This window comes from Teleopsis dalmanni, chromosome X (genome assembly GCF_002237135.1).
Source record: "Teleopsis dalmanni isolate 2A chromosome X, ASM223713v2, whole genome shotgun sequence".
Taxonomy (NCBI): Eukaryota; Metazoa; Arthropoda; class Insecta; order Diptera; family Diopsidae; genus Teleopsis; species Teleopsis dalmanni.
Window position 1 is genome coordinate 60571696 of NC_051848.1, and position 24800 is coordinate 60596495.

A 24800-nucleotide genomic window follows, 5' to 3' on the forward strand; every position below is an offset into this window, starting at 1 on the left:
AAATGTTTCTGTATGATTTAAAAATTTAAATAAAAATGTTCAACTAATTGAATTCGGCTCACCGAAATTTTTTTAAATAATTTAATTTTTTTTATATAAGTACGCTAAGATAAATTAGTTAGATTCATTCTAAACCGTCTCAAATACAAGATAATCGCTTAATTTTTTTTTGTTTCAAACCCGAAACGGAACGGTGCAAAATATAATTTTTTTATGGTTAAGATAGGTTATGTTTCCGATGGAACTTATAAAAAATTCGTTACTTCCCACGAAATAGTTCTTCAAACAAATACTGATCAATACTTACAAATAAATTTTGTAAGTATCGGGTAATAGAAGGACTTTGCAAAACATTAAATTGGAACAAAACAGGAACAAAAATGTACAGAAGGCGTTGGCAGTTAAAAAAAACAATATCTGTACTAAATGCTAAAGTAATAATCTATGACACAATAAATTATTTAAAAAGTTAGATTTTAAATGAAAACTCAAGGATGTAACTATGATGCGGTGTAATGGACGGAGGCGGTATTCTTAAGGAAGCCTGTTTAGTTTATCATCCTTATAAAAGTTTAAACTACAACAAGAGTCGTATGAAGCATATATTAACTAAAAATAATAGTTCAGTGAATTTTTGATACAGAATTAATTTATTTTAATGCTTCACAGTATTATTTCTATATATATATAATATATATTTCTATATATAGGTATGTGCATTAACAAGGTTGTAAAGCAATGAAATCATATTAATATAATGGAATAGTGAAATAAAATAAGATAATATTTTTCAATTAATCTATCGATAATTTGACCCTAAATATATTTTAATAAAAAATTCAAATAATATTTAAAATATTTTTATATTATATTATTATAGTATTTGTGCATTTCTAATATACTGGGAAACTTCTAATTATTTTTGATAAGAGTATTATAAAATAGACATATTATTAAAAAAGAAAGTATAGTTGGAAACTTTTTTACGTAGATGAGGTTATATTTTAATCAAAAATATTTTAATATTTAATCAAAAATTTATAATTTTTAAATGGATTAGAGGAAGAGAATACCATTATGAATATATTTATTTGATCATTGAGTTCTAAAAACGTTAAATCTTGAAAATATGGCGCCATACTTGTTTATTTTATATATCTGGTACTTAAATTTTATATTTAAAGTATCTATAGTGTTTATAGAGCTTATGAATTAAATGATAATAATTTTCTGGATTCCTAATAGAACAAATTTCTGTGAATATATTTTCGACACTACATTAATTAGACCTAGTTAACCAAAATCACTGAGATACTACCACTGTTTAAAGCGGGATCTTAACTATTTTACTTATGGTTCGATTATTTCGGTACTGAATATTTTTATGAGAGAGTTAATGATTAAGTAAGATAAATACTTAGGTAACTGCAGAATTGTTTTATAGTTTCACTTCATCTCTTCAACTTCTACAATATTCATAAGATGGAATTGCCATCGTAAGAGCGTAACTACCAAATAACCAGTGATTGGTTTTAAAAGTCACGATTTTAGATATATATTTAGATATTGGTAAATTGAGTAGCATCCTTGACTTTTTGTATTAAGTATCAACCATATTCGTCAAGATGTTATACAAGTGTTTCCAATTGCCCAAGACAGATCGAAATAGATACTCCAATATCGCTTTCCATGCTTTCTAAACGCAGACCCGTTTGTTCCAGCAATCTGAGTTGAACTGCTTGGATTATGTTTACTTTCTTGTTTAATTATGTTAACTTTCTTATTTTATTTTGAGTAGATTTATATATTGTTCATAGAGTTGATGCTGCAACTCCTACCGTCAACAATCTAGATCTTCTAAAAATAAGAAGGAGTTTAGAGAAAAATGAAGTACTGTGATGGGAACGTGATAATTGGGTAGTATTATCATCTCATTTATATGAAATCAAAAAGATTTAAAGAAGTTAATTACTTGGATAATATCTGAATTATGAAATATTATAATAAAAATTATATATTATATTTTTTTATTTTATTAATAATTAATGTTATTAAAATATAATATTTTAATTAATATTAAAAATATAATACAATGAGTATAAATAAACGCTAGATAAGCTGTAAGACTTCACGTGTTTCAATATTCTTTAAGGCAGTAGTACATCTTTGTAAAAAAGACAGTAGAGATTTTTTAGAAGATCTTGTATGTAAATCGTGTCCAGATAGTCATCATAGGTACATGTTGACCAGTAGATCTTGTATGTAAATCGTGTCAAGGTAGTCATCACACATCTTGTATGTAAATCATGTCAAGGTAGTCATCATACAGTTTGACCAGTAGATCTTGCATGTAAATTGCGTCAAGGTAGTCATCATACATCTTGACCAGTAGATCTTGTATGTAAATCGTGTGAAAGTAGTCATCATACATCTTGACTAGTACATTTTGAATTTAGTATTGAGTTACCAGCATAAAGTTCTAATTTCCAGCTAATGACATTTTCTCCAAACACCAAGCCTAACAAGAGAAGTGTCGTCTGATTGAGAGCATAGATACAACCGTCCGGACCAGTTACTAAAGCACGATTATTTTCCAAGAAATAATCACAGAGAACAAATTATTAAACTAACAGTATATTGTAATTTTATTAGATTCTTAAATTTTCTGTTCAATAAATAATAATTAATAAATAAAATCCATCAAATTGCCTTTGACTTTCAAAAATAAAAAAATAAATTACAACGACCCCTGGACAATGGCTAAGCATACCTACGCGAATAAACCGTGTCGTTAAACTTCTTAACGACGATTTTTAGCATTAAGAACTTAAAAACTAAAAGAATTAAATTAATACTTTTCATAAAAAAAAATAAACACTTATTAAAATTATTTGGTCACAAAATTATTAACATTAATACTTTTCTAAATCACAATGTAATTTTTCGTTCTAATTTGATAGCAATTTTAAAATCTATAAACCTACTCCATTGGTCTGATAGTAATAATAATATCAATTGAAAATATTTTTTTAATATTTATTTGGTATTAGGTAAATAGTACATAAAGATAGAGATTGCCACACATATATAGTTCTATAAATAATATAGTCTCTTTGGCATTGGCACACTTTGGAAATATTTATATTTAATATTATTTATATATTGTATATAAATTTATTGTTTTATCAAGTGTTACTTTTATTTCATTCAGTATATTAATAATTTTTTTAAATTTGTTGTAGTTTTTTATTATTATTCGATCGGTTTCTGACTATTTTTAAAATTCTTATTACCTTTTCAATGAATAATTATTGTAATTAAATAGTGCTTTATAGTTAACAACAATAATTTTGTTAAGAAAATTGCAAAAATAATTTTATATAACATTTAAAATGCACATCAACTCTGCTGCGTTTAAATTTTAATCACCGCTACGGATTAATTAGTACACCACATAGTGAATATAAATATTCACCACAATAAGATAATTTTTTTCATTTATTTTTTTACAATAAGCAAATCAAAGTACTTCTTACTATTATATATTTATTTATATATTACATTGCTGTTGTTTTATATGCACTTTTATTATATTATATATAGTATATATGCTTAATTAAATATTCAAGTAACATCATATTCACATATATTATGCATAAAAACTCTTTTATACAAAAATGAAATTAATATTATATAGATATTTATGAATGAATTTTAATTCAATTTACATGTGTGTGTTATAAACGAAATGTTATTGTAATTTATATTTATATATATTTTATAACATTTATAAATTAATTAATATAAATTTAAATATTAAGACCCAAATTATGTGCCAGTATAAATGTTTTATATAATAATAGTTTATATCATAATTGTATATCTAATTAAAAAAGTAAAAAATATTTTTAAATCAGATTTATATTCAATAAATTCGAAGCGGTGTACACATACATGGCATTTTTCTATTTTTAAAAATCTTTTAATCTATACAATATATATCTATTCTATAACCTTTACAAACATTGATTTCTTATAATCTTATATATTATCAAAATGGCAATAATAAGCAATTAAGAGTTTATTAAATTTGATTGTATTTCATACAATATTTTTTTTTTTGAGTTCTTTTCAAAAAAATTTTTAAACGAAAAAAATTTGATAAGACTGTTTACATTATATGTAAATAATAATTTTGTTCATACAAAATCAAGAAAATTTAAAAAAATTAATTACTTGAAAATTGTTAATTTTTGATTAAACGTAAAAACTATATTTGTTAAGTTAAGTTAGCAAAAAATTAAATTTATTAGATAAATATATTTGACGGGAGGATTAAGAGTAAAAGGGGTTTCTTAGTAAATAAATATATATTAACATATATATAGAATATAATATATTTAAGATAATTCAATATGATATTGAAAGAAAAGTCTATTAATTTTGTTTATAAATTATAATAAATATATAATAAAATAATTCTCTTTGCACTTCACTTTTCATTCACATTCGATATTATATATAATATAAAAAGTGAAGGTGATACTAAGCAGAGCTTTATATACGTCGAGTACATTATCCATCTTGATTTTAAAATTTGGAATATATGTATGTATATTTATGTTGGGATGAAGATATATTTGTGGAAGTGACCAAAATTAGTTTTTTAAGATATGTAGATGACTTAACAAAAAAGAGGTCAAATCGAGGCATTCATTGTTCTACTAAAGGAAAAGTTTTACCAACCATCAGTCTCTCTCGACATTACGATCAATCAATAACTCCAAAATATAAGTCATAATATATGACCGACTAAGAAATCATAAACGAAATGTGACAACGTTGCAGTTTACTTATGTTTCTTCAATATACACATAGGTTTCGAAGGAATTAAACAACTATAACATATTGCTATATCTACTACCACAAACTCATAAAAATAAGAAATAATAAAACAATTAGTAAATATACAAACTTAGCTGTAGACTTTGTTACGAAGAAGAGGAAACAGCAGAACACATATTGTGTCACTGTGATAGTCTTGCAAGACTCAGACTTCGTTACTTATCCATTGCCTATCCGCTTATAACGGAAGTAGGCAACATCTCTCCAAAGGACATACTGGCATTCTTAACTGCTACTCGTCTATGGAACTGAAGTGAGTATGTCACAATAATCCTCGAGGATGCAGTGACGCGGAGACTACTTCCAACCCTTCCTTTTTTTGGAAAAAAAAAAAAAAAAAAAATATACAAACTTATTATTATATGTACTTCTATTCTTAGTATTTATCTACGCACTCGGCAGCTTGAGTAATTAATAATGGGTATAATGGAATAATAAAATAATGGGTATATCGAAGAGTGCTAAAAATTTCATGTACTATACAGAAAATCTCTCCGGACATAAGAATTCGGTTATGTAGCGGAACGATCAGGAACTTTGAAAGAACTAATTGGAGAGCGCAAACTAAACTCAAGTAAAAAAATCATATTGTCTTATTAATGGGTAAAACAATACGCATAATGTAAGATTAAACAAAATCATCAAATCATAATATATAATTTGCATTAATAAATTATAATGATTTCTTATTTATTATAATAAATAAGAACTATTATTATATATAATAAGAAATATATATAATCAGAAATGTTGTAATTCGGGAGATTATTGTTGAAATCTTAGGAATGACGAAAACTGATGTTTATGAATGTCTTAGACACGAAACAAGTGACAATGAAATCTATGCCGAAACCACAGAATACAGTTTTGTTTATTTAACAGTTAATAGCAAATTATAATATCACTCTAGGTATTTTCTTCTATTTCTCAAACACAGAAAGTAACACAAGTGAGTAACACAATAGTTTAATTAAAGGCCAAATGCAGAATAAGGTCAGGATCAGACTTATATATGATCGTATTGATCTATCTAATATTGAAGCGAGATTATTTTAAAGGGATGGAATAAAATTTTGAAAATTTAATAAACACTTTAATAAGAAATATAGAATTATCGTTACTTTTTGATCAATCTCTCGTTAAATATTCATGATATATATAATGATCAGTAAGTACTTCAGAGCATTTATGGATTCACCAGTACTTTTTGTTTGATTTTTAGTACAAAATATTTTTTATTTCATTTGCATAATAAAATATATATAATTATATACTCTCAAATTATATCATTAGCATTTAAATATATGTTTTTTAGTTTTTATATTATTCATCATATTGAAGTCAAAAAAACAAAATATATACCATATGTATATAAAATAGCAATGCACTAGGCACTTTAAAATGTTGATCACCAGCGAACCAGTATATATTTATTTAATTTTTAGTTAGTTAGTTCTAGCCTTACGTCTAAATTAGCAAGTTTCAAATAATCGACTGGAAATACGTAATTTTTGAAAAAAAGTTAGGACAGAAATTTTTATTGCAACTTTTTGGAAAGTTCAAAAAAATGTGTGGGTATAATTGGAACTAATAGTGTATGCAATAACTTTGGCAAAAATTTGCCAGTGTAGACGCTGGGTAGAATACAAAAAAGTTATGTTCTTCTATTCACCAATTATTCAGGATAATCAGATTTTTTGAAAGGTTTCAAAATGTTGAAAATATACAATATATATGGTATAATATAGATAAGAAACGATAAAATTACAAATGTTGTTCGCAAAGAAATCTTAACTCCCACTTTTTATAAACTCAATTGCATACCTGGCCATTTGTTAATAAATCTTAGTATAGAATTATTTTTAAATTTCTTAAAAATTAATAACAACATTAATATTTATTTTTATTTTTAATTTACATGAAACAATTTAGTGAAACAACTAATTTTCTATATTACTATTATTATTACTCTAATAATATATGAAATGAATTGTTTTGTAAGCACAATAGTACATATTTAGTACATCTTAGTAAAAATATAAATTCATTGTTAATTACTAAATTGTTTAATTAATAATAAATATGGGTATTTAAAGCTAAATACTTGGTATATAAAAAGCTGTGAAATCTACAATTCATCTTTCTTACTTGAGTACTATACAAAATGTAAGCGAGTGAAAGAGAGCGATTTGAAATATTAGTGCAGAATATTTTTTTCTCCCTCTTTTTTTTTAACTTACTCTACCATGGGCGCCACATATTTTCGTCTTGTTGTTGCTTTTGCTGTTGTAAATGCATTTGTAATCGTTGCTGAAATTGTTGCTGTTGCAGTTGTTGTTGCTGAACTTGTTGCTGCACTTGTTGCTGTTGTTGTAATTGCTGTTGTTGCAATTGTTGCTGTTGTATTTGTTGTTGAATTTGCTGCTGTTGCAGTTGTGGTAATTGTGGTAATTGTGGCAACTGTTGTTGTTGCTGCTGTTGTAATTGTTGCATTTGTTGCTGTTGTAATTGTTGTTGTATTTGCTGTTGTTGCAACTGCTGTTGTATTTGCTGTTGTTGTTGCAATTGTTGCTGCAATTGTTGTTCGGGATGTGGTGGTCGTACAATAACTTCACTTGTCACCGCCATTTGTTTTTGTATTTGTAATAAACGATTGAGGTTGTTTGGATTTTGTACGCTAACACCAACGCCAATACTCTGTGGACTGTCAATAGATTCGGTTATGTTGGTACCTTCCGGTGATTGCAATGCTGTCTTCGTTTCCGATGTGCACGAACTTAGCGATGTTGATGCACCAACTGATGTTGCTGAGGCAGGACGCTCAATTTGTAAGGTCGCACCAGTTTCTTTAGCTATCGTTGCATAGGCTGTGGCAGCAACATGTGCTGCTTCCAATGCCGGCACATTAAATGCGCTTATCTTATTTGTTGCGAGTTGCGCTGCAAGCGGTTGTACGCGATTTATTTCGATTAAACGTTCGAAATCAGTACGTGTTGCAATCGGATCAACAATAGATTGTGCGTTTAGACCTAGTGCAGCAGCCAGTTGTACATAATGCGGTGGTAATACCAATATCCCACCGTTTGTATCACTTACTTTAAGTTCCTTATTTGCTTCCAACATATTTGCGCAAATCTAAAGAAATTCTGGAATGTCTTAAGCCGCCTGTAGCTTATGAAAACAGTTTTACTTACTTTTTGTCGTTCCTCAAAATTTTGTATTGTATTAACATTGATCATTCCAGCTAGTCCACCTACCAACTGTCTCATATTCTCGTTATTATTGTTACTGTTATTGAGTACAGTTTCTTGCTGACCACGATTGTTATTTTCATCCTGTAGTAAAAATGTCATTTCAGTTAAATACAGAAATCTGAAAATCTCTTATTACTCTCACCTGTGAGGTCATATGTTCCGAGACAGGAGATATAGTAGAATGCACTACTTGAGCTTCAGTCGGACATACAAAGCCAGCTTTCGCTAGCGGTACATGCGCTGTTGCCTTACTAAAGTCTAACGGATTCGAATCTTGACTACCGAAATCCAATGAGTTTTCATCAGATTGACTGCAAATATATAACAAAAAAAGAATTAAATTTTTCTTTGACAAGTAACATAATGGTTATATATTCTTAAAAGAACTATTAATGTGCATTTTGACACCAGTTAAAATAGTTTGCGGCTGTTAAGATTGTTATTAAATATTGTACATCATCAGAAGTAGGTGTGGTGGTATTGTTCGATTCCCATTGGATCACACATGTTTATTTAAGATCATTCAAGGTAGTTCAACTTAACTATAATTAACTTTAAACTTATGTTATTAGGTGATAATACTGTGTTAACAATGTTTAATATTTTGCTTAATGATAGCTGATTTTATTATTTCGGGGCTTGAAGATGCATTTACGTCTCAGGTTTTTTAAAAAAATTGATTCGTTAAGGATTTTAAAAGTAATAGTATGGTACGATGCTCGAATATTTAAGCGAAAAACAACTAATGACTTTTGATTCCAATCGCACGCCATCGTATAGGGTTACACAGCTCTATGAGCTCCAGTCGAGAAAAAGAAACTATATCTACTACTGAAGTTGTTCGAGTTAAATTGCAATGTTATAATATATAGCTTCAGTCGAGAAAAAGAAACTATATCTACGATTGAAGCCACTCGAGCTAAAAGTAAAATGCTAAGATATCCAAACAGGATAATATTTAACACAATAATTAATTTTACTTTACAGATTCATAATATAAAAATTTAGACATTCGAATAGTCACAGTTTGTAATGCCTTGATGGTCTTTAGTAAATGCGAATACCAAGACATATCTGTCTTTCCAATACTTCAGTGAGAGAGTGAACATGTCAACGCATTAACCACCAATATCCGTTAAACAATGTTCAAGATCAAGATGTCAATGTGTTCAAGGAAGCTTCAAAAACTGAATGGATAAAGATTTCACTACAGATTTAAGACGTTATAAAGTCTCGAATAGATTTTAAAATATTTAATCGTTTTCCAAAATTCACTTGGGAGTGGGACTGTCACTGTGCCATGTTCGAATCTAAATTACTTTGAGATTTTTATTGTGTATATAATATTTCAATCAAATTAGCAGTAACAGAACGAATAAAATAAGTAATATTATAATAAGTTTTTACTGTGTGTATATTTAAAACGCATTTAGTAATAAGCATCAAGGAATAAAAATACCGACCTCTGATATATGTGTATAGTAATGTAAGTCAAACCTAAAAAAGGTGCGAACAAGCATTGAGCGGATGTGGGGCTAAGCGGCTGAGAGATTAGACGAGTTAGCGGGTAAGCGATAAAACCAATTACTTGCTAGTTATAATGACCGGCTGATTGTATAAGAGATTATGCAAAAAATTATTAAAATTTTGAATTATTTTAAAAATGAAAACTATATAATAAAAATATGAAATATATGAACCAATAAAATTTTTTTGCAATCATAAAATAACAATATACACTTAAATATATTAAAATTTCGTAGAGAAATCATATCATTAATATATAGTAGCAATTTGAATTTTATTGTTCAGTTGTTGAACAAGGTCAGGTAAGTCAAAGTGGGATCCACTCCAAATTAAAATCAAGTAAATTATTATAAATTATGTATCGGTAGATGCAGATGTGCATCTTAACAGCATTAAAAACGAAAAAAAAAATGAGAAAAAAATACAAAATTAACATATTAACCAATAAATGTGCCATTAGGTAATTTAATTTTTTTAGCAACATTCGGAATTAAAAATAAATAATAATTATTAAATAAAAATTTTATATTGAAAGAATATTGATATATATATAAAAAGAATTATATATACAAATAAGAATTATATATATAAATAAAAATTTTAACAAGAATTATTTCCAAGACCACTGATGATGGGTATTTGGCAATACTCGAAACAGTTGTATGGTCAGCCAAAAATTCAATTAATTAAAATAATATAAAATTAATTTTTGTTGTTGTAGTTCACTATTGTTCGAAAAACCTCTTTTTATATAATAATTTAATAATAATTTGTAATAATTTTGTATTGAAAGAATATTTATATGTATATATCGTTTATATGGACATCAACTTATTTGTCTTAAAGTCACTTGCCTAATAATTAATATAGTATATCTCATTTTACAATAATAAAAAGGGTATTAAACAAATATTAATAATAATTATGTGTAAAAAATTAATTTTATAATTTAATGATATATAAAATTATTGATAAAATATTTGAATAATTTTAAAATGGAAACAACATTGATTTTGGAATAAAATTAAAACAATTCAAGAATATAATTTTAAATTAATTTAAGACGAAGTATATTATAGCAGAATAAAAAAATATTTTTTATAGTTTTTGAAGCGATTTTTTATTTATTATTTAATAACTATTTATTTAAGAAATTAAATTTAATAAAATAAATTTACACACTTTTCCAAAAATTTAATAAAGACATTATTTAAACAAAAAAACAAAACTTTAATAATTTAGAAAAAAACTATAACAATATAAATTTAACTAAATATATATATATAATTTAAACAAATAAAATTCTAAAAACTGAAAAAATTAAATTAATTTAAAAAAAATTTATAAATTATAAATATATTTAACTTTTCTTAATCATTTTAATCATTAATTAAGTCTTAATCATTTTAATTAAGAAAAGTTATATATATTTATAATGAAAAAATAAAAAATTTTAAAAGTAAGTTATACATATTGTTTTAGTTTAAAAACATGAAAATAATTTTAGAAATAAACAAATTAAAGTTTTAGGAATAGTTAGTTGAGCGGAGGCAGTAATGAACCCCCATCAATTAGCTAAGAAAGCGGTATTGAATCTACAATTCCTCGTAATAGTGGGTAGAAGAAGCTCGAACTAGAAACAGCTAGACGGATTTATAAAAGTGAGAGTCTGGCCAATGCTAAAACTGGAGATATCGCTGAGGTTTGGGAATAGTTAATAGAAAATTTTAAGAAAAAGAAATAAATTTAAAAAAAAAATTTTTATCAATTTCAATAAAATTATTGATTTTTTAAAAAAATATATTCAACAAAATTGACTTTGGTACTCACGTTTTCTTAGGAGCTGCATTCATGTCAAATGAACTATTTGAGGGACTATTAACAAATGTACCAGCTGAAATGGGGCAAATTTCCGTATCGATTTCAGCAATACATTTATCTAAATGTTGTAAGAGGCGCGCTTGCGCTGCTGGGTCTGATAAAGCAGGCATGTTTGCGATTGGGGGCGGTTCCGGTGTCGCCAGATAGCGAGCTACTTCTCTAGCACAATCCGTATACCCAGCACGATATTTATTAACAGCTGTAACAACAATCAATTAAAATATATTATTTTAATAATTAATATTAGTATAACCTATATCTGAAAATGATTGGTTTATTGTGTTTAGTTAATTTGCTTATACTTACTCGGATCATCGATATTTCGATGTCTTTGAAAGTGGCGAACAGTCAATTCAAGTATGTCGGCCTTTTCGAGTTTAGTATGCTTTGTTTGACCATCGTTTGTCTTGGAATTTTGATTTTTGGTTGATTCCATAATCAAATTCTTGAGTATGGCCAAACTGCGGTTGATACGTGCACGTCTACGTTTCTCCATGAGTGGCTTGTTTGTACGCTTTGTTATATCCTGAGTTGAATTTGCATTTTGTGATGATGAGACTAGACTAATGGATTTTGCGTTATTCGTGTCTGGCGATGATGCGGCAGCAGGAAATCTTATGCCTGAAGGTTAATAGTATAAATAGATTTGTATTTTACGATAAGTTGATTGTCAACAAAAAAATAAAAAAAATATTGATTTAAACTTATTGATTTAAATGTTAAAATCTTGTGGTCTCAATGAATCCACTATAAATTTAGAATTTATAATCATATAATACACTTCATCGTTTATAATCTTTATCTTATAAAATAGGATACATTAAATTTGCAAGGAGAAAGATGTTCAATGAACCCTATATATTCCTGATTAGTCCGATAAATCGAATCTATCTATTCGTATATTTTCGTGACTCATTTTTAAAGCTTATGGAATGCTAGTTTCCATGAATATACTATTACTGTTTAATATTATTGTATATATAGATGGTATATATGTATGTTTAAACACATATATACACTAACATATATGTAGTATAGTTTTTTATAAAAGTAGGAAATCTTCAACGAATATACATATAAAGCTTGTACTTCAAAAAGTGTGGGTTTTTTATGTACTTAATCCATTTTGCACTGTTTCACAGTTGTGTTTTTTTATTCACGATATAGTCACTACAAATGTCTCTTACTCAATCATTAGTTTAAATAGGCTGCTGTCTGTATATATTTCTGATTTATGTTCTTTTTATGGAGAACAAGATCTGCGTTTTACGTGAACTTATTTGGACAGATATTTTCTAGTGGTGACATAGTAGAAACTATATAGCGGTAATTACCATTTATATGTAATCTGTTGATTAACAATTTAACGTTTTGGATCATTTTATTGTTTCGTAATACGAATATATATCGATATCGCTTCCTTTTTCTTTGTATTTAGTTACCCATTTGTCATCATGCCAAGTATATTTCTTCTAATATGCTCGGTTTCTTTGACTGCTACATAAATTGTTCAAAATGCATAGTACATTCTAATTTCGGAAATGAAAGCCTGTATAGATGTATATTCTTGTCAGTATATAAGACTCACCTAGTCCAAATTGGTTAATATTCAAAGCAATTAACTGCTTTAACTATAGCGAAACCAATACAGTACAACGGTATTAGTACCGACAGACCAATGCGCGTTAAGATGGCATGTAATTAAATTTGGTCTATCCTTTAATGATTTTAGTCAGGCTTGTAGTTGTGTAGATGAGAAAGTAACTATAGTGCTCCATCTTAAGTTTTCGTGCCAATCATTGTCTAGGAAGTGATGCCAAAACTTTTAATCCTCTTTTCTTTCTAACCTGAAAGAGCTCTCCTGTTATCCTTTAGGGTGACACAGTCAAATTTATAGACTTGCTAGATTGGTTCTCTTCTACTTGAATGGGTTGATATACTTGTATTCAAGTCTAATTCCTTAATGTATGTCTTGCAGTAACTGGTTGTATTATTATATTATGACACATCACATACCAGTATAAAGGTATTTATGTAGATGACAGCATTTGTTAAGTTAAGGTACTTTGCATAGTTACAGTTATTTTGCGAAACTTGCAAAAGGTATACAATAATGAATCAGATACTAACCCTTATTATAAAAAAGGGAATGCAGTTTTGCTTCAAAGAGGTTTCAGATTTTAGTTTTAGAATATTGTAATAATTTTATTGCAAGCCTGGAAACTAAGTCTTCAAAAGAATGTTAATATTGAAAATTAGAAATATTGACACTTTCACTGACTAAACTATCACAAACAAGAAGAAACTATTACTATATGGTGCTTATATACCAATGTAAAACTTTCAATTGACTTAGAAATTCACAGCACATTATTATAACATTACCTTGAGTAATTTAATATATATCTAAGAACTCTAAAATTAAGAGATGAACAGAGGGTAGAGGGTCTTCAAAGCATTAAATTCGGATGTAAGCCAATTGAAGCAAATCGTTTACTTTTATAGCTTGTACTCGTTAATTAAAAACAAATAAAAAAATCAATTAGTCAAAAACTAATCAAATGAAATTAATTTTTAATTTTTAAGTAATTATAAAGTGCTTCCGGAAATAAACTGTACTTTAAAAAAATACGTGATTAAAGAGAAATCATCCATTAGTAGTTAAATGCATTAGAAAAGTTTCTCCATTGACTTTTTTTTGGAAAATGCAATTATTGACGAAAACAAAGCGCATTGTGGACATAGAATTTATTCGAAAGATTTGTGTTTATAAAAAGATCTGTTTATATTGGAACTCACCTTGTAAATAAAATGTTACCAGGAATGTTAGTAATTTATTATGAAGTCATATCTGCAACATGATTATAAACATTCTTAGCAAAGTATTCAGTTAGTCTCTTCAGAGGGAGAGAGTTAATTTGTGCAAAAGACTGTCTTGGCTTTGATATAGAAAATTTATTTAATTTTTAAGCAGATATATTATTATCATTTCATCAAATTTAAGTACTTATTTTTTAAAAGCGTGGTTTTTTATAGGTCCCTGTTCACTAAAACTCTTTGAACTTGTAATTATGATTTCAATTAATAATAATAATAATATATAACAATGAGTTTTCTACCTTAAGGATGTTTCGGAGACGAATCAAAAAACAAAATTAATATTTAAGAATCTTTAAATACTTTGTAGAATTTTTAGATCAAATGTATATTGTTAAAGGAGCATTACATTGAGAAATCAATAAGTATCAAACAAAAATATAGCAGAATAAAGTAGAAAGGTTAGATCAAATGTATACTGTTAAAGGAGCATTATGTTGAGAAATCAATAGGAGCAAAACAAAAATATAGTTGTGTCAGATACATTATGTTTTTCCAAGACCTTGTTGTGATTTTTTTTTTATATAAAGATGAACAACTACAGACTTTTAAGGATTAATTCCATTATTATCTGTCAATATATATATAGTTTTGTATAGTTTTTTTTTGAAATCAATATAAGCTCATAAATAATTAAGTGAATACAGTAGAAGTTCCCAAATTAGAACCAGTTGGTTTTTCGGGTAGTTCGAATTTGCGAAAAGTTTCTAATTTCTGGGTGTTTTTTTTATTTACATACATAAAAAACGATCAAAAAATTTAAACTCTATATAAAAAGTTTTTTTTACAGTTGAAATCAATTCTTCAGTAATGTTTGTTTGTTTTGTATGTTTAGTCAAATTTTTTACAATGTTATCGTTACGAAGAGTTAAAAGATTGGCCAGGTCATATGATCAGTAGGAAACGAGTCATTCTTTTTGCAACAATTTGTTAAGATATTAGCGAGTGCAGATTTCAATCGTCCCAGAATGAGACACATTTGGTGTGAGATTGTGGACGTCATCAATGTTATTTGAAGTATCATTATCGGTATTGAACTCATATGTAGATCCGTTTTGAACTTGCATGAAAGTGCGCATTTTGGGAGTACCCTCCTTTATTTTCTTATTTTTAATAATACTTATCTACTTACTAATTTATATAAAACTAAAAAAAAAACAGAAAGAAGAATTTGCTCAAAAAATAGAACCAAGAGTTCTATTTTGGAGGTTTTAGTGCATACATAGTATTGACATTTTTTTGGTTCTAATTTCTGGATAAATCGAATTTATAAGAGTTCTAATTTGTGAGCCTCTACTGTATCTGTAAAAACAAACGAAAAAGTAGTAGACTGGTAATAAACTTTAGTTATACTAAAATTTTACTATGACGTCTAGAACTGAAACTTTTCAATCAAATGACTTTTATAAACCCATTCATATAAAAGTTAGTGTGCAGTTACAGTGACAGTTTGGGTGACTACAGTATAAACGTATTTAAGACGTAAAACGAGGTGCGATTACAAGAGGGCCACACTAAATTCGAATACGAACGAGTTCACTAATATGTCATAAAGAGTATAAAGAGAAATTGTACAGAGGGTAGCACTTAAGTGGCTTACCTACCTTCCGGACGGTTTACGTACAAATCACACACAGATAAAAGTCATTTTCACACCGCAAACCAACACATTTCCCACCCCTCACCGCTGTGCATATGCAGTGAGCGTTTTCAAATATTTCAATTAAAATGCGACAACCTGCTGATATACCCTTTATTCGCTTGTCTACATGCTTTCGTAGTAGTTATGGTTGTGTGTCGTTGTTACTCTCGTTGTTGTTGTTGCAATTATTGTGCGGCAATTTAAAGCTATTAAGTGTGAATACACGTATTAAAGGGACACTTCCACACAAAAAGTGTTGTTGTGAATAGCGCGTGCCAGTCCCTAATTGCTTAATGCCAGCACCACATTTATTTTAAAGGGTGTTTCAGTACAGTTGACTTAGTAAATTTATACAAGTATGTTGTATTATATTTATGCATTCGATTATGCAAAATACTTTGAACACTGGAGGATAATTAGAGTGCTAGAAAGGTTTGTAAAAATTTATGCATGTATATTTTCTATTGTCACCACGGAAACAGTATTCGATTGTCCCTTTATAAAGGCTTAAGTCTAGCCCAAAGGCTTCGAATTGAATTTTTCTTTTCGGTGCCTTAATATTATTTTCATTACGTTTGCCATTTTACAAGAAGGAGTTTTATGTTTTTTAAATAATTGTTGTTAGGAAGACATTTTTCTCAACTTACGGATTACTGAGGGTAGATAACCAATCCATCTTTCATTCTTTTAGTATATCATGGTTTGTCATTGTTTTGTATCATTGTTTGAGAGGTCATGGTTTGTTTTCATTGGAGGGAGTTGTAAATTTTACAATTCATTTAGGGTTATCACTATAGTGCTACATATTTTAAAGATTTAAACAGATTCAAATAAGTTGAAATCGTCTTAAAAAGTAATAAAAAATAAATACTGAACGAAAATCCTATTTGAAAAGACATGATCGTTGAGTCTTTCGAAGTGGAAAAATTGTGAAAATACAATAAATATTATAAACGTAGTATAGTATAGTGTATCGAAATTTTAATTACAACATACAAGTTTTTATGAACCGATTGTTCACATTACTGAAGATAGTAGATGACGGTAGATGTTGACTGCTGCTTTTTCGAACACAAGGGAAAGTTATATAAGACTTTTAGAGCAGAGAGATACTTGTAGAGATACTACAAGTACTACTATGACATCTGATCTAACCATACCCCAGATCAATTAAATACTGTATATTCGAACAGCTGTCTGTTTCAAGAGAGAGTCTTACCAAGTACATGTCTTGTAACAACATGAGAACTAGTGGGACATGTTAATTCAATTTTAAAATTAAGCTAAAAGTTATCTATATTGCACCCGGCATATATTACTTAATTGCTTCAGTAAAACGTGTTATATCTTATATACACGTACAGGGTCTTCTTTATATAGGTTCAAAATAACATTACATTATTTTAAAAATTGCACACCAGCAGCGTTTATAAATTAATATATATATATCTAAAATTAATCTTCTTAAAATATTTATAGTTTTGCATTAAACTGCTATTAAGCATATTTTATTCTTAGTAGATTTTTTAGTTCAAAATTTGTCACATATTAAGTAAAGAAAATTCAGAGATAATCCATTTACTGCCGATGCACTCTCTAAACTATATTGTTTGGTGCTGTTTGTGGACTTGTGCTGTAATTGGGGTATATTTGCTTAAAACATAAAAATAATCGAGATGTCACTTAATGTTTTAACGCCTTTATGTTTCAAAGAGGCTAGGCTACATATTATATTTGTACATACATTCGTACATAAATTCGAATTATTGAAGTAATAGCTCTATGACTATAGTATCTCCTAGATTGTTTAATCTTTCGCCTGTAAAGCAATTTTTGTAAAAGTATTTTCTAAGTGTATAAAACAATAACAATTGCAGTTTTATAAGCAAATATTGAAAATGCTATTCGTGAGATATAATCTTAAATATTCTTTAAAATTATCACTTAATAACAAAATATTTTTTTGATTCGCTGAGATCGTTTCAGTCCTCTTCTAATCTAAAATTATTCACCTCTTCCAAAACACCCTACATATGCTTATGTCGAGTATATTGTATTGCCACTTGATAAGACTTGACGAAGCGATAAGACTTAATGAAAAACTAGTAGAGAGAGAAATTATGCTATAGCTGCTTTTGACTAACATATTTTATTGCGATGAGATCATAATTGGTATGGTTGGAATTGTTTATCGAGGAATAGTATAGCGAAAGAAAAAATTTTTTTTTAAAGTAGTGAATAAATATTTCGAAAGGACTTTAACTACCTCTGAATGGTATTATGTACCATGAACTAGTGAAATTGTGGTAGTTCTCACTTTATAGAAAATATTATAAGTAGGCATTGAAAAAAGTACAGAAAATGAGATAATGAAAGTTGGAACACCAAAATGCTTAATGCTAAATAAGACAGAAAAAGTTACTAAATTCTTATGTCTTCTTGTATATCTTATTCAAAACCAAAGTACTAAAATCGAAATAGTGAATAGAAATATTAAGTGGAACAGGTAGCATTTTAAGTTAATAAAGAAAAATGGAATTCATGTTGATCTTTTCAACTTTAGTAACTTTTAACCACAACAAAACGAAAATGAGAAAATAAATTTTATTTGATTTGTTTAAAGCCTAGATACTCTTTAAAGATATATAGAACTATTCATAATCAATTGATGAATGCCACATATATGTATAATTCTTATAAAAGTTTTTCGAACAATAGTGAACAACAACAAAAATTCATTTTTATATTATTTTAATTAATTGAATTTTTGGCTGACCATACAGCTATTTCAAGTATTACCAAATACCCATCATCAGTGGTCTTGGAAATAATTTCTGTATTTAATTATTCGTAAATAATTTTTTTGAGACTGCAAGTACCAGAAATCAAACTCGTGTCCTGTCAAATTTGAAGCTCAGTTCATATATATAGATGTTGTATTTAAATCTGATTAATTCAAAATTGCATTCCATAATTAATGATGTATTCGTATTGATAAAAAGACATTGTCATTGTTTAATCACATTGACTTGTTCAAAAGTCGTGAAACTAACAAATGGACATATAGATGATGTTGATGTCTGTATTTCAGCTTGCCGGAAAGAATTCATGCAGAATCTTAACCGACTATAAAGTATAATATTGCAAAAATGAAAAGTAAAAAAATATTGAACTCATAACCAACATCTAGGGGCATTTTGGCTAGCTATATGAATTGAATTTAACAAAAAAATTGACTATATAGTAGATATATAAGTTATAGCTCACCGAAAGTGTTTGCTAGAAGGCATAGGAAATAAGCGGATTTTTTGGTTGTGAATTGATATGGTATGTTATTAAATAGTGGCAGCATTGATGGTTTTTCATTTTAAATGTATATTATAAAAAATCAGTAGAAAACAATAGACTGTTTCAAGAATAATATTTTAAAGAATTTTCTATTGTCTTTCTATTTTCTAGTATTACACTAATAATTGATGTCTAAGATGGCTGCAGCATTTAGAACAGATAAGCTCATATCTTTAGCTCAATATAAGGCGATCAGAGCCTTCTTTACTAAATTATTATTATATTATTATCTATTATTTCAGCAGTTTATTGCTGTGATTTTACTTACTTCAATTGTATGGTGAAAATTAAACAAATAAATAAAAATAATACTACTAGAAATAAATACAAATTGTTGAAGTTTTCTTTCTATCACTCTAATTTCTTACCTTTAAGAGGCTGTCGCTCTTTATTTCTTATATTGATAGAATCGCATAGTTATTATAGTCATTTCTTGAGGTGTAATAGTTAGTTTCAGAAATAAGAGATGATTTAATGGTTATAAGGTTTCTATTAATTTCTTATTTTTCATTATGTAGGAATTAAAAAATGTGATGGAGGTAATCATTTTTTAGCAAGTAGTAAGAAGTTTTTATTTTTGAGATAAATAATTTCTTAAAAAAACTGCGAGTTTCAGTGGATAAGCTTAAGCACTTACAGTTACACAAGACTTTATAATGCTCAAATTGCCTGTTATTTTCAGCAAATTTAAGAACTCACAGAAAAATGTCGAGGGATACTAGGTCGTCGATTTCGTCTTCAATTATACTATTTCTATACTTCTAGTTGATGGATGATATTTTATAACTGGAATTTAATCCTCAATTTGTCATGTACTTAGTTTAAAAACTTGTACACATAAGTTGATGAATGTTAGATAACCAGAGCTTTTATGTCTCCAGTACATACTTACTGATATTATCCATTAGATGCAACATCAATAATGGAAAATAGCTCAAGAGACTTATATATTATTATACATTTTGTATAATTTACTTTTACTGCTAATGAAATTGTCTGATTTTAGTCGTGATTAAGATAACAATACCTGCGGCCCGTATATGTAACTTTGTCACTTCGTTTTCTCAAACGATTTTTATCATTTTTGACATTTAGTTACTCGAAGTGTTTGTCAAAAGTGATAAAAATCGTTCGAGAAAGTTACATAAACGAGCCGCTGATTTATGACATGTATTTTTGACTTTAACTGCTACCAGGTCTAATAGGAGTGTTTAGTTATTATTAGTCTAAGGTTCAATTTGTTAGAACAAAAAACAATTGGTAAATTCAACGTATATATATCCATTGTGGCTCCTGAACCAGGATCTGTGTAATATTTTGATAGTCATTCTTGATTATCAATGTTTTTAAGTTAAATTCAAGCCCTTCTCATTTCTAAAAACTAATTTTACCGATTTGCTAGTTTTATCTGCTTGAATGTACAAAAATTTTAAGGCAGACAGCTATATAGTACATAAACAAACATATTGTTTTAAGGATTTAGAAGAACTTGATGTACAATTAAATTAAATAAATTATATGAGAATTGGGATTTAAAACCACGAAGATTTAAAAAAAATTAAATCAGCTGCAATTTTTATTTTTTTCCCCTAATTCTATTGATTTGAATAAAAGGTTGCTCAAAAGATATTTGATCCAGACAAAAAAGAAAAATAATAAAAACCATTAAGAAATATAATTTTCATAACTAGCCCAATTATTACACATATACACATTGCTGTTACGTATCTAAAAAATAATTATTATAAATTATCTTAAAGTTCTATCTATAAACTCTGTTATATTTCGATTCAAACCGACACAGTCACATAACTCTTTTTAGAGATAATCTCAATTTTAAAACCATTTTTCGGTGGGTTCTTTGCTTTTAACTGTACATTTGTATTTCGGATTGTTGTGCCAAGAAGTCTTGTATTATTTTATAACACATATATACAGTTGAGTTGATAACATTGTATTGGGTTCTCCCTATCATAATTGTAAAATTCTTAACAAAGTAAGTTTTTCCTATACCATATTGAATAAATATATTTAGCCACTGGGAAGTTACTATTTTGTGCTATTGTGTTATTGTAAAAAAATAGACAGGCATATTGACTACTTAGGGGTCGAAAGAAATGAGAAACTAAATTTCACTAATTAACTTTTAGACTGCTTATCACTTGACATTGCTTAGAGTTTATTTACTCTAGAGTCTCCCTTTCTCAAGTGTTTGTCCGATATCACCAGTAGTGATATTGAAGATATTATATGTGACAACACTTTGTCGGATTTGTTTCCCAATCCGTAATAGGGATATTTAACATATGGTTCTTAGAACAGTCTAGCAGTTTGTACCTATGTAATGAATTTTTTTTAATATGGTGTTAATGGATGTAATATGCTGTCATTAGGATATGACAATTTTTCTAATTGTTTAGATTAAGACTGAATCAAAACTTATAACATTTTGCAAGAACAAGCCATCTATATTTTGTTTTACTCAGATTTTTTTATATCCTCGTAACTTTTAAGTTCTAATCCATATATATAAATCAAGGAAGGAAAATAAAATTATGTATTTACAAATTTTTTGCGGTCCTTCATGGAGCTTTTTGAAACTTAAAATTAACAATGGCTGAAAAGAGCAGCGCAGACTGATTGAGATAATGTAATTGCCTGCAGACAAGCTAAATATGGTAATTCATTTCGAATCGATTAAAAGTCAGAACTAAGGCGCTTCTAATACTGAACAGAAATGGCTTCCGATTTGTTACAGAGTTTCTCACTGGACATTGTGGAATCGAAAAACATCTATCGAATCTAGGTTGCAGATTTTGTCACAAAGAAAAGAAAACAGCAGCACACATTCTGTGTCACTGTGATAGTCTCGCCAGACTCAGACTTCAGTAAAAAAGTTTGGTCTCAAGAGCCTCAATTGCTTTCCACCTATATTAACAAACAATTTTGGTTTCCTTTTTAAATAAGATTTTTAATTTCTTGATATTTTGAATATCAGTACTGTCTTCCAATATTAAATACGCTTTATGGTAGATAAATAACTAAAATTTAAATTTTTTTTTGATTGATTTCAAATTTTTTTCATATTTTTATCTTGAATAAAGATCTTTAAGTAAAGATCCTGATAAAATTCTGGTACGTGCTGGTATTATTCAATACCTATCACTATCCTTTGGAGTGCATAAATTTAGCTAGGTATGCGTGGCGGCCTTGTGTCCAAAGCTCACTCAAACTCATTATTTGGCCTGTTGTAATACCACGGATTAATGTTGCTCATACGCAGACCAGATCGATTTGCAAAATGGCCGCAGTGGTTAGGTTGACATTTAAAGTAGTAGACTTTTATAAGGACTATTTTATATTATCTCTTGATATAAAGAAGTTTTTTGTATGGGCTTAGATATTCTGTCTGTCCGAATATTCTGTCCGAATATCGGTTTCTCAGAAATAAATTTATTGTCAGGTACGTGAAAAAAACAACAATAAAGTAATTAAAAATTTCTTATTTAATGAAATTCCTAATATGCATTATCGGTAATTTTTGGATTAATTATTGTTAAGAAAGGCAATCTTACAAGTTTTTTAAAAACAAAATCTGAGGATTTATTTTATGTAAAAACCAAATAATTATTGCAATATGTTTATCCTTTCACAATTAACTAAATAAATGTACAGCAATAAATGTAAGTGTAAACATAGTATTAAGTGTGATAATTACCAGTTGATGTCTTATTCTTGGCATAATCCTTATCACGTTTTGCTGTCATTTTGTCATTTTAACAAATTCCAAATTTGTCACCAAATTAAACACAAATTACTGTTAGGAATTATTTATTACTATATAACAAAAATATTTTTAAAATAGTTTAAATTTGTAAAATCTTTAAAACACTGTTTTTTTTTTTTGAACTTCAAACAAGTGTTTATTGCACGTTTGTTGCCTTTATTGTTATTATTGTTATTGTTGTTGTTTTTAAAATATTTTTTTTTTGTTTTTTTAAATTTATTTGTTTGTTGATTGTTGTGTTTGAGTATGTTAATGGGTAGGCAACAAAATAATGATGACACGACAAGTTGCAGCAATTGCCAAATAAATTACATCCGCCAACGCTTTTACGAAATATTTACAACACACAAAACAAAATAAAACACCGCATATGACACGCACAAGTGGCACAATAGTCGCCTTCAAAGTAGCATTCGCGTTCACAGTCACAGCCACAGCCACAGTGTCAGCCGCAGTAACAGCTTAGACAACGGCGGAGGTATAATACAGGCACAGACAGCTACACGCACGTTTACGCTGATTACAACTAACTACGAAAGTACGAATCGTATGAATGGTACGAAACTTAAAAACACCAATCAACCGTTCTGATCGGTTCTTTATTTTTCCGCCGTGTGCTATGGTGTTTAGTGCTGTCAAAGAAATATAATAGCCAGTAGTGGAGCGCAACCAGCAAAAACATCCAAACACCAAGAAGTCGCACAACGAACTAACAGAATTTAAATCACTACTGAATCATATCCTTGGTGTTCTGTGCTGTTCTTCTAAATATCCTGACTGACTCTGTGTGATATGTATGTATGTTGCATTGTGTTGCGTTGTGCTTTGCTGTACTGCTGTACTGTGTGTGCTATGCTATATTTTGCTGTTCTGTACTGTGCTGTGCTGTGCTGTGCTGTGATGTTCTGTGTTTTCTGCTGTATGTCGACTACTACTACTACTTCTACTATGGCTGCGATGGTAACGACGAAAACGAAAACGACGAAAACGAGGAAAACGACGGCAACGACAACGGCGACGACGATGACGACGATGCCGATGTTGATGATGATGAGTACGACGACGCAAAGAGGCAAAGTAAAGCTAGGCATGGTAAGGCAAGCCAAGTGTAAGCTTGCAATAAAGGCAATAACAACAACAGCGCGCAGTACAAATGTATGAACAACAACAAACATATGGGTCGGTTGGATTGTCACGACCGTTTCGACTGACGATGTCTGGCTTTGCGCGAAAACTAAAACAAAAACAAAAACAAAACATTGCATAGCAGAGCAGAGTAAAAAGAAGTATAAAAGGCTACCAGCAGTAAAGTCCAAACAATCCAATTCAAAACACAAAGTACTTTGTGCGGTGAACAGAAAAAAGCCACCAGAAGCAGAAACAGTAAAATCAGCAGCAACAGCAACAGAAGCAAAAATAAATTCAAAAAACCAAAAAAAGGAAAAAAGGAAAAAAAATTGAAACGTATTGAATGTTACAAATAGACAAGCAAACAAATCAGCAAGCAGACGAACAGTTGCAACGACAATCTACCAACCGAACATACCGACCAACTTAGAACAAGTCAGTCATACTGAGT

At 28.4% G+C, this 24800-nt stretch overlaps 1 protein-coding gene across 1 annotated transcript; it reads right to left on the reverse strand.

The window, feature by feature from the left end:
• Nucleotides 1–1964: 1964 nt before the first annotated feature.
• LOC119688487 lies at nt 1965–23241 on the reverse strand. The gene is made up of 7 exons (XM_038103163.1): nt 23153–23241; nt 11874–12188; nt 11517–11766; nt 8302–8470; nt 8100–8240; nt 7433–8040; nt 1965–1983 (listed from the first exon to the last, which is right to left on the reverse strand). Exons 1-7 carry the CDS (start codon nt 23199–23201, stop codon nt 1965–1967), a joined length of 1551 nt encoding a protein of 516 aa, XP_037959091.1. The 5' UTR covers nt 23202–23241.
• Between the last annotated feature and the right edge of the window lie 1559 nt (nt 23242–24800).

Coding starts and splice junctions, on each gene's coding strand:
- LOC119688487 (XM_038103163.1), bottom strand. CDS start 23,201: ATGACAGCAAAACGTGATAAGGATTATGCCAAGAATAAGACATCAACT. Junction 12,189..23,152: donor CAAGAATAAGACATCAACTG/GTAATTATCACA, acceptor ATTAACCTTCAG/GCATAAGATTTCCTGCTGCC. Junction 8,471..11,516: donor AATGCAGCTCCTAAGAAAAC/GTGAGTACCAAA, acceptor ATATATTTGCAG/TCAATCTGATGAAAACTCAT.